Source organism: Erpetoichthys calabaricus, chromosome 10, assembly GCF_900747795.2.
Source record: "Erpetoichthys calabaricus chromosome 10, fErpCal1.3, whole genome shotgun sequence".
Classification (NCBI taxonomy): domain Eukaryota; kingdom Metazoa; phylum Chordata; class Cladistia; order Polypteriformes; family Polypteridae; genus Erpetoichthys; species Erpetoichthys calabaricus.
In genome coordinates this window covers 168,560,608-168,572,633 of record NC_041403.2, presented here as the reverse complement: position 1 = coordinate 168,572,633, position 12,026 = coordinate 168,560,608, and the positions used below count along the sequence as shown (strand labels likewise).

The window sequence follows — 12,026 nt, the reverse complement described above, 5'->3', positions numbered from 1 at the left end:
TGGGAAGGATTATGAGGACGGCAACAGTAATGGAGCACTGCTGCTCTGTCATAATAGGGTCCCCAGGTGACCCTGTTGTCCCTTTTAGAATTTATTACGTAGACCAGTGGTTCTCAAACTGTGGGGCGAGCCCACCTAGGGGGGTGCAAAGTAACAAAAAGGGGGGCGCGAAGATGTGAAAAAAAGAATCGAAAATATGAAAAATACATCTATTGAAACCAAAACAAATAAACTTAAACTATACTCTGATACTAGAAAAATAAATATAGAGTTAGATAAATGTCGATAAAAGTTAAGTAGGTATAATAAAATATGCATCTATGATATATCATTAATTAAAAAAGAACAAATTGGTATTAGTGGGCTCCTTTCAAAAAAACATTAGGGGGGCGCGATTAAAACTGTTATGAAAACTCGGGTCGCAAATACTTAAAGGTTGAGAAACGCTGATGTAGACCATAACAGAATGCCCCAAATCCCATCCCATCCTCGTCGCCAAATGAGTTGCAATGGACTCCGCACCACAAAGCATCTGCAGTGTGGTGAACTGACTGCTGGTCAGTCGCAAACCCACAATGTCTGGCTCAGGAGTGGTCTCCAGGCAGCGTGAGCTAACAGGAGAAACCCCCTTAGTCAAGCGTGAAGACGCTTTCTGAAGACTGGTTAGGGGAGCACTACCTGGCGACGTCAGCAGAGCTCTCAGTGCACAGCTTTACTGTGTGACATTGCCAATACACTTCACCTGTTCACAATGCAAATATCAAGTGCACACCATGAAGCATCTCAAGTTAAAAGACTTGCATTGTGGTAACTGCTAGCAGCCAGTGGGGAATCTGTGATCCCCGGATATTAATGGTGCTCCTTGTCAGCATGAGCTAAAGGAGTAACTCCATTATCTGAAGACACAAGGAGTGGCTGAGAGCAGAGCACTTCCTGGTGATGCCGGCTTAGCTCTCTCTTTCTCCTTCACCCAGACCACAATCTACTGCGCCCTGCACTGACACCACACTAGTGCACCATCATGGGCTCACACCACAAAGCAAAGACTTACACTGCAGTGGACTGCCAATGGCCAGTCACAAACCTGGTTCAGAAGCTGTCTCCTTCCAGAATGAGCTAACGGGAGAACACCTTTATGTCAGCCGTGCAGAGACCATTTCTGGACGCAGCGAGCGGAGCTCATCCTGGTGACGTCAACCAAGCTCTTTCTGAAGCCCTCACATTCAGAAGAATATCACAAACTCTTAACAAGCACCACCAAGCACAATTCTATCTACCTACATTAAGTGAAGTGTTTCCTTGTGGATTGCAGACCCTACTTCAGTTTTATGTTATTTATTACTCACATATCTATATCTATATATATATATATCTATATATATATATATATATCTATATATATATATATATATATATATATATATATATATATATATATAAATAAATAAATAAATAAATCCAATGTCTGTCTGCCCGCTTTTTACGAAAGAACTACTTAACGGATTTAGATCAGGTTTTTTTCTATAATTTGATTGAACATTCCGGTTGATTTTGCGACTTCTCTCATTGCGCTAATCTGAGACAGAGGCTGCGGGCCGAGGGGAGGGGGAAGCGTGATGTCAGGAGTGGGGGGCCAGGCAGGGCCCTCCTCACTGTCCTGTTTCACTACTCGCTACTTGCTGTTGACTTGGACCGAGTGACTGAAAAGACAGGAAGCGCTTGGCTATTTGCATTGGGGTTGCATGGTATACCAGTATGGGAAAAGTACCGAAAAACCCAAATTTTAAAATGGGTACCAGCATTTCTGGATTTTTCAGGTGTGGAAGTGAACATCAGCTTTCCTCTCAGTCTCACCCAAAAGACTCACTACTGCAACTGTTGAAATAACGTCAGAAACTGCACACTTCGACACGATCAGAAGTTCAAGGGGAACCTTACTGCTATGTACACAATCGCAACTTCTGTGAAGCTAGAACAACTTGCACGCTTCAACGCAACAGTAACTTCATAGGGGACCCATTACCTCCTTTGTCACTTTGGTACAAATCGGGACTTCACTGGGGAAAAAAACACTTTACTGTAATCTGGACTTCATGGCTAAAAAGAAGGAAGTGGTACGTAGTGAGGCGCGATGGCGCGGCGCACCAAGGAGGATGAAGTAAGATTTAGGGGGCCAGGGGGAACTGGAGTTTTGTGTTACCATTTTGGTCCCGGTACTGAGGTCTGAAATTTGGTATCAATACCAATTTCAAAATTTTAGTACTGATTAAACAATTATTTGCATAAAACATGAGAAAAACATTTGGCCCCCCCGACCCAGAAAAATCTGTTCTTATCAAAAAATGAATCTAATTGTAAACAATTCAGAGACAACTTTGATGATGTTGGTATTTCACAGTCTGAAAGTGCAATCTTAGCACTGCTCTGTAGTGGCTGCATATCTGAGTGCCAGTCAGCGACACTGTGGTTCAAGTTCTAGGTGTGCATTCCAGGAGTATAATGGCAAAAACAAAATGGCAGAACGTAAGCCTTATTTATTACTTAATTATTACTATTATTTTACATAAACAGATGGGTTTGTGTAGGAATAGGCAGAGTGTGCACATTGGGAGCGTCTACAGGGCTCAAATAAGGTAAGCATACCAACACCAGGCGGTGACACCCTCCTCTCTTTCAGCCGTAGACCAGACGATTCCTGTGATGGGCTCAAAAAGTCGATTCTAGTCATTCCAACGAAGCCCCAACTTCCACCCCTCTATTTAAAGAACAAACAGTCAATTGAAGGCCCAGACAGCTGAAATCCACTGAACGAGCTGCACCAGTGATGCTTTAGGTGCGGTTCAGGTTGTGGTTAGTTATTTTTGCGATTTATATTTGTAATGAATTCCGGCCGCTTTGAGGGCTGAATATTTTTTCCAAAAAGCACACAACACAATGGTTTCACACATAAATTAACATAAAACGTCTGTTGCTGCATGCTGTAGGTGCTGTCAGCGTCTCTGGCAGCAGCAGCTGCACTGGAGCGGCTAAATGGACACCAGGAATGCATGGTGGGCCGACTGCCTGGCTGTCTTCATGTGGCAGGGCGACGCAATCTGGTTTGTACCACTGGACATCACGAGTGGTCGTCCTGTCAGGCAAACATTGCTGTAGGCACATCAACTACACGGATGTGTTCAGCTGGGGACTAATCAGCTGATGCCGGTATGTCACTTTTGTTTTTGATCTCCACCTCAAGATCACTTGAGATCCCGGCTGCAGACTCACTACTTCAGTTTAGCACACCCTGACTAGAGCTGCTGATTAACTGTAGAGACTGCATCTCTGTTGTTAGTCATTAACACTAAAACATCAGTAATATGAGAGTTATAATTTGTTGCTAACCCACACCTGTTCTGTTTCTCTTCTGAGTACTCAAATGTGGCACCTGGTGCCACGGCCCACCTGCTTTGCCTGCCTAAAGTAAATTCATCTCTGATGGAGGATCGCAGGAATCACCGGGTAGAGGGGTCCTTTCATTGGATTGGCTGGCCCAGCACTGACTCAGCTGTGGAATGGCCAATAGGGGGAGACAGCTTGATGGCCGAGGTCTCCAGGACTACAAATCATATTATGGGATATCATCTACTGTTGAATTATATTGTATTGAAGATTACTTGTGTTCTGTTCTGTGTACTGTATTGTATTGACCCCCTTTTTTTTTTTGACTTCCATGGCACGCCCAATCTACCTGTAAAGGGGTCTCTCTTTGAATGACCTTTCCGGAGGTTTCTTCCATTTTTTTTCCCTACAAGGGTTTTTTTTTGGGTGTCTTTCCTGGTCTTCTTAGAGCGTCAAGGCTGGGGGGCTGTCAAGAGGCAGGGCCTGTTAAAGCTCATTGCGGCACTCCTTGTGTGATTTTTGGACCATATAAAAATAAATTGTATTGTATTGCATTTGACAAGTCAGAGTCCGATTCAGCGATAATACACAAAACGTCATCCACGGAGTTTTGCTTTACACATTCGCTTCGATCTCTCGCCAGATGTCGATGCCATCTTAGAGGTTGTCTGCTCGTCGCTACTCGTGCACCCGCAGATAATCGAGGTGAAATCGACAAAGCTAACTCTCCTTCTAACAAAGGGAGTCGAACTATAACATAATGGTGAGTTCAGTCACAGTTTACCTCCGATTACTGTCCTGTACCCCTGAATTTCGACAAAAGTCGACATCCGCCCTGAAAGAGTTAAAAGTGTCTTTTTCTGTTGATCAGTATTAAAAAAGCCAAATTAAATCCACTGTGATTCAGCGTTGTATAACAATCATGTGAAAAATTCCAAGGGGGTGAATACTTTTCTTTTTTGACAGACACTTACAAGCTTAGATAAATCCGCATAAAAATCTGCATATCTCAAATAAAGCAAACCCACAGATGCCTAAGATAACCCAAGCCCAGCAGCCATACAAATGAATGAACTTACTCACCAGAATTTTAATCAAATTAGCAAAACTAGCCAACCAGAGCAAAAAGAAGTTAAAATGAGTGAAAAGAGATGAGACTCGCCTCTACCAAAAATGATGTCACGCCTCAGTAAAACACAAAGCTCAAGTGTGAACGCTGGTTATGAAATGTGCTATACCCCCATGTTTAATGTGAACTAAACTGGGGGTGCCACCCCTCTGACAGGAGTTTATATAGCGCCTTTCCCTTTTAACAGACAGCCCATTACAAGGCAGTGATAACTCTGCATATCTCAAATGCCCGGATAATCAGCTTACATAAATGTGTGCCATGAGCCAACACCCTCAAGGCTGTATATGCCCCTCTTCCTAAGCAATCCAAGACCATGGCATTGACCTTAGGATGTGCAAAGAAGGCCTTCCACCAGAGCTAGTGGAACTTTTAATTAAAAAATAACTAAGGGAGTATAAAGCAAACATCATGGAGGATCTTAAACTAATGGTAGGAAAAATACCTCACATCATATAGTGTCTTCCAAAAACAAAGTGACGCGGGACCAGGTCGAATGCCGTGCCACATCAGAGTGAAGAGCTCCTGAGCCACACGGGTCAGCTCTGTTTAATGGACTCCCAGAATTCACCGGGGGCTGCGCTCAGCTGCTACAACTAATTACGCGCCAATGAGTGATCAGTCGCCTGCTGTGTCGCAAGTGCATTGGCTGCGCTCGATTCTCTGCCCTCGGTAGTGGTTGTCACTCCTGCCGTGCTTTTAATGTATCAGCTTGGGAGGCCCACCGTGGTTTGGCCCTGGAACAGGCACAAAAAAAAAAAAAAAAAGGAAAATAACCGTATGACCTCCCCCTCACTACCTCTATTACAAAAATGTACATTTCTCCAAAACTGAGTGGCACATCCAAAGTCCCATCACCCCTAAACAGACAAACTACATTTTTTCCCCCTAAGTTGGCTAAAAGAATATCAGCGGTGCCGACACTTTAGTTGCATCTTCTCCGTAAATCTGCCATGTCGCCTCCTTAGCAACCTCAGAGGACAAAGCAGCCGGGTGCTGCCTGCGTTATGATGCCATCTAGTGGCAACTGAGCCTCCTTCTATTAAACAGGCATGGAGGCAGTCTGAGCTAAATGGTGCGATGCACCAAAACACGAAAACACAAATGCCTCTTGTTAACAGGAGAATGGCATGGAATGAGAAGGACAAACTTATGAAGAAGTATAGCCAGGTGCCCCCAAACCAAAAGAAGCTCATTTATGAATGTGAAGTCAGACCACAACTTACACCCTATGGACTCCGCAAAATGGGACAGGTGCCACCAGGTGGGCTCAATGGCATCATGGAATACCCGCAGAAAGTGGCTCCGCTCATTCACATCACCAATGATGACAAGAACTGGGACAGAATGACGGTGAAAAGAACACCAATCTTATACTCGTTGGTACAAAAAGTGGCCAATGTGCTTGGAAGGTGAAATGTATCCCACCACTATGGACTGGGAAAGATCTAATAGCCGAGAAAAATGAGGATCTATTATGTCAGGCAAAGCATTCGTCACGGTCAAGGTGGCCAACCTCTGTAAGCTTCAGGTGAGACAGAGCCATGCAAAATGTTTTTGAGCTCGTCTGGTGAATCATGAAGGGAGGCAAACAAGACTGAGACGGGGTGAGGCCATGTTAGGGGGGCATGCTGATGGGGTGATAGTACAGTTCACTGTACCATTGAAAAAGAGAGCAAAAGTCCAAGGAAGCGTAGCAGCAGAAGTCCCGAAATCTACTTGACACTTTATTGCCCTTACTGCTCAATGCAAGTAAGGTCTCATGTTTCCTTTGTCACCTGTCCCATGTCCCCCAACCCTCAGAATGCAAAGTGGTGACACTACCTGGCCTGGCTGGTCATCGCAGTTGGCGTTATGTCTGGTGTTAACACATAAAGGCTGTTATTCCTTGGTAAGTGCAGACTTCGGAGGACAGTCTGGAAGAGAAAAAACAAACTAATGAACCAGTGGTACAAGCAGCCACCATCTTAACTCTCACCTTCTCTCACTTTGTGGCTGGTGCTGCCCAGAAGGACATGCGTCCACAAGACATTCCTCCATTACGCTAACACATTGAATTAGGGGGTGGTGGGTTCTACTGAATTCCCCTCTCCCTACTACCTACCAAATGAACTTAAACCATCTTGGGCTTAGAACATAAGAACTGTGACAAATGAGAGGAGACCACTCAGTCCATCAAGTTAATAGCTAAGCTGCCCCAATATCTCATCCAAGTGGGACCCCACTTAGCCCCACTTATGCAATAAAAGGTACAATACATGAGAGAGAGAAAAGACATGACAACTCACAATGTCTGTGACGTCCCCAGTTTTCCAGCCCTTCAGTTGCATTTTGGAGGCTGGGATCTGGAGCTCCATTTCAAGGATTTGCTTCATTTCACCTGAAAGGGGAAAGCAAAGATCTTATGAGGGCAAGGAGTGAATTTAGGTATTGTGACGTAATCAGCCACTCTCTGGGAGCCGGACATGTCATCTGGAATACAAAATAATATGCGTAAAGACAACTGTGTCCAACATGTCTGATATTTGCTAGGCCTGAGTCCAGTTTGAAGTGAAAGCAGTGCTCTTCTAGAAGAAGGGCTGGCCATGGAGGTGGAGACGTTCTTCTACCATGCTAGGTACAGCTGGCACATTAAACCTCTGTGATAGCACTATAGGTATGTGGCATCAGAGGTCAACATCTCTATACTGTATATGTAAAATCCGGCGTCTGTCTGTCTGCTTTTCAAGAGAGGACTACTTCACAGATTTAGATCGGGCTGTTTTCTAGAATTTGCTTGAACATTCCGGTTGATTCTGCAACTTCTCTCATCGCACTAAGAATCATAGTTCACTTGCAGGAGCGATTTATTCACGCTAATCCGAGACCGAGGCTGTGGGCTGAGAGGAGGGGGAAGCGTGATGTCAGGAGTGGGGGGCCGGGTGGGGTCCTCCTCACTGTCCTGTTTTACTACTACGCGGGCAGAGCCACGGGGGACGGCTAGTCTCTGATAAAATGTTACTCCCAAAGAAATGTGGCTAAAGAGTGAATTGTTTAGAATCTGACATTTTTTGAGGATTCAGGTAACTTGCAAATTTTTACAAAATTAGTAGGGGGTCCAGCAATAACAAAATGGAATAAAACAACAACATATCGTTTTTTTTTGGGTGCAGTGGTTAGCATTGCGGCCTGGCCAATGCCTTTGTGAAGTCTCAATGCACCCCTGTTGACTTTCCCCTCCGCATTCTCTTATTGACAAGTGTGAAGTTGCCCTCTGGTGGTCCTGCTTCCTGTCCCGGCAGGTCTGCTGCCCTGTGTTAGGGGGCTCCCAGGATAGCTGGACTCACTCAGTGTTGTGCAAGTTCACACCTCACAAGAACTCGCTCAAAGTTCAGTTCACACAGATTAAAACGAATTAACTCACGTTCGTAGTTCACCATTTCAATTTTGAACTAGCTCACGGTCAGTTCATTTTGTATTTTTTAAGGAGTGAGAATAAATGACCCTTGAGTTTACTTTTTATTCAATTTTGTATGCCTTACATTAGGCTATTACAGTGTTCTTGAATAAAATACAATACTTATAAAGACTTTTATATTTAAATGCACTTTATTGAATTATACCCAGCAACAAACACGTATAACCATCCATCCATCCAGCCATCATCCAACCCGCTGAATCCAAACACAGGGTCACGGGGGTCTGCTGGAGCCAATCCCAGCCAACGCAGGGCACAAGGCAGGAACCAATCCCGGGCAGGGTGCCAACCCACCACAGGACACACACAAACACACCCACACACCAAGCACACACTAGGGCCAATTTAGAATCGCCAATCCACTGTGGGACTGTGGGAGGAAACCCACGCAGACATGGGGAGAACATGCAAACTCCACACAGGGCGGCCCCAGGAAGCGAACCCAGGTCCCCAGGTCTCCCAACTGCGAGGCAGCAGCGCTACCCACTGCGCCACCGTGCCACCCACACATATAACCATATATGCTACTATCCTCCTGGTCAAAAAAGAAATTAAATCGATGCAAGTAGACATATAAATGACCGCTCGATTTCCAACCGTGTGACACAAATGGCGACTGTGGAACTTGCGTGTAGGTGGACTAACCGATTACACTGCCGGTCAAAATTCGCATCACAAATTGCATGTCCAATGGGGAAAAATATAAAGTGGCCTCGCGAAGTACGTTTTCCTAAAAGCGAAAGCGGAGCTTCACCGCCTGCTTGTGTCCACCGGGGTGCAGCTTGAGGCGGAGTGGTGGCTCAGAGGCTAGGGATGTGCAATGGCAATCGGAAGGTTGCCGGTTCGAATCCCGTAAAAGGGACTCCAGTCTGTTGGGCCCTTGAGCAAGGTCCTTAACCTGCAATTGCTAAGCGCTTTGAGTAGTGAGAAAAGCGCTATATAAATGCAATTATTTATTTATTAAGCAGGCAGACACAGTCAGCGCTGATTTGATTTGACGTTATTTTTTCTGAATACAAATAAATAGCAAAACATTCGTACAAAAGAAATATTATAAAAATGCACTATTTGTTCTTATCCGAATACCGTATTCAGAATCGGGTCCACCCCTACATTACAGGGTAAGGTAAAACGTTTAATCTGGACCGAAACCAGATGCAGAATGTCACCTAAAACTGAACTAGCTCACGTTCAAGTTCTTCACTTAAAAATACATTACGTTAAGTTCACCGTTCTTAAAAAATGAGCTTGGTCAATGAACGCACACCTTTTGAACGCGTTCACACACAACACTGGCTGGACTAAAGGATGGATAAACGGTTGACTTGGAGCGTGACGGCACTGCTTGGTACTTCACAACTGTCATTAGTATGGTCGGGCAACACAGGACCCCAGGCTTTGCAACCTTTTCTTAAACCTCCAGGGGCTTCTTACCCACAGAACTTGAATCCTCGAGCACGACATCCACACTGCGGTCCCGGTAGTCCACACGGAAGTTGAGCATGCGCGGCTGCCGCTCCAGAATCTGTCTTGTTGGCACCACTGGGCAGAAGGCTGAAGAGGAGGCTGGTGGGGACGAGGATGGGATGGCCACAGGCTGGTTGTTAGGGCTGTAGGTTGTCCCCTGGGACGTCTCCGCTGGGAAGCCACTGCAAGACAAGGCAGACACAATTCTAGGGATAAACACTGGTACAAGGGAATCTGGGAGTTTGACTCACGACATGATCAATACACGCCATTATGGCGTGAACGAGCTGCACAGCTACCATTACAAGAAAAGGAAGGGCAGAGTGACCAAAAGGACCCCCTGGATAAGGATGTGAAATGTGGACTTGAGGGTCACACCACTGAGAAAATGGAGACGTGTTGCTGGAAGGGGTGCTTAGTGGGGTATTCTGTAAAGCTGAGAGAAGTTTCTTGTTCGCACTTCTACTGTCTTTTGTTATTCGGTTCATACAGTTTGTTCTCTCCCCACATGCCACCCAACACTAGCAGCCAACTCCTCATTTGTATCACTTTCTGGCCCAACAAATAAAGCGCTATGATGTTAAAGAAATACTCCACAAGAAATCAGTTACCCTGCATTGCTTGTAGTGATGGGCAAGAAAAACTGATACATGCAATCGCATGTCTTCACAGGGAAAACAAACATTCTGATACCATGGACATGTGTGGTGATCCAACTTGAACAATAAAAAGTTCTAAAATGTACTCGTGAAAAAAAAAAAAATCCAAAATGGCAGTTATAAGCTCACAGCATTCCAAAGAAGGAGGACACTGAACAGCCAGTCGTCAGAACAAATGCTTTACACGTACGTCTGCGCCTGCTTGCCTCTTTAATGGAGGAAGAGGAGCCAATGGTAAGGACAACAAGCTTATCAGGTGGAGGGAGAAGGGGACCAGTACGTGGGCACCCCAAATTATTAAAACCCAAACAGACAGGACACACACACTCACCTTTGTAAAATGCCGTTCTCTTGAGGGATCACTCCATTAATAGCAGCCTGTCAACAGAAACACAGAAGGAGGATTTTTAGATAAAGAAAATATCAAGAAATGAAGAGGACTTCCATTAGAAGAAAAATCGAGAGTGCGCTCCCCTCATAAACTGAGATGGAGGAAAAGGTCATCATTAGCACTTGCAGTTGCGTGATATTTCTCAAATATCAGATCTCTTTTTTTCTCATAAATGATAATATTGATACACAATCATTTCTCTCTGTTTATAATCAAACTGTATATTAAAACTAGCCGTCCCCCATGGCTCCGCCCACATAGAAGTGAAACAGGACAGTGAGAAGGGCCCCGCCCACTCCTGACGTCATTCTCCCCCTCCCCTCGGCCCGCAGCCTCTGTCTCGGATTAGAGTGAATATATCGCTACTGCATGTGAACTTTAATTCTTAGCGCGATGAGAAAAGTCGCAAAATCAACCGGAATGTTCCAGCAAATTCTAGAAAAAAGCCCGATCTAAATCCGTTAAGTAGTTCTCTCGTTCAATAGTTATGCGGAGGTAAGGTACATGCCCCAAGGACCCCGTCCCCATCTCTGCAGCCCATTACGTCGTTCTCGGATTCGCACAAATAAATCGAAACCGGAGGCGAACTATGATACTTAGTGCGATGACAGAAATTGCAAAATCAACTGGAATGTTCAAGCAAATTCTAGAAAAAAGCCCGATCTAAATCCATTAAGTAGTTCTCTCGTTCGATAGTTAAGCGGAGGTAAGGTACATGCCCCAAGGACCCCGTCCCCATCTCCGCAGCCCATTACATCGTTCTCGGATTCGCACAAATAAATCGAAACCGGAGGCGAACTATGGTACTTAGTGCGATGACAGAAATGGCAAAATCAACTGGAATGTTCAAGCAAATTCTACAAAAAAGGCCGATCTAAATCCGTTAAATAGTTCTCTCGTGAAAATCTGACAGACACACAGACAGACAGATGTTGGATTTTATATATATATATATATATATATATATATATATATATATATATATATATATATATATATATATATAAATAATATTTTCACAGTTAGGGAGGTCGAAAACGGTGGTGAAATTTTTTCCTGATTACATATGCATTACCTTGATTACGTGTAAAGTAAAAAGAGTTACCTAAAAACATAGAAAAAGTGTTATCATTATATAATATTTGTTGAAATAAATTGCTAATCGGTAAAACTGCATTTAGCTACATTTAATTATTATAATGATGGCGGAAATAAAAAAATATATAAAATGAAATGTATTACCAGGTATACGACGGGGACGTAGCAACTTATTGTTCCCATTACATCTTTATATTTACATGGCAGGTTCAATGTTTACACATTATTGTTAAACTGATGGTGTATAAATTAAAATAAAATTAATAACAGTTATTGAAAGAATAGGGGTTATATTGAATAGTTTTTAATATTGTGTACACATTTATATTTCCATGATACAAAAAATTCGGTTGGTTGTTTAAATAAAATACTACTTCTAGTTGAGGAATTTTTCTCAAATTTGATATGTTTGCTTTTTTCATTATAAATATCTATATAAAATTT

At 43.8% G+C, this 12,026-nt stretch overlaps 1 protein-coding gene across 1 annotated transcript in view; it reads right to left on the bottom strand.

Moving 5' to 3' along the window:
* The window catches only part of faf1 (Fas (TNFRSF6) associated factor 1), a 216,769-nt gene that overhangs the window by 157,547 nt on the left and 47,196 nt on the right, over window positions 1-12,026 (bottom strand). Inside the window, exons 3-6 of the mRNA XM_028812460.2 lie at window positions 10,425-10,471; window positions 9,402-9,616; window positions 6,799-6,890; window positions 6,335-6,426 (exon numbers count right to left, since the gene is read on the bottom strand). Of these exons, the coding sequence (XP_028668293.1) occupies window positions 6,335-6,426; window positions 6,799-6,890; window positions 9,402-9,616; window positions 10,425-10,471 (446 nt within the window). The remainder of the gene's footprint in view (window positions 1-6,334; window positions 6,427-6,798; window positions 6,891-9,401; window positions 9,617-10,424; window positions 10,472-12,026) is intronic.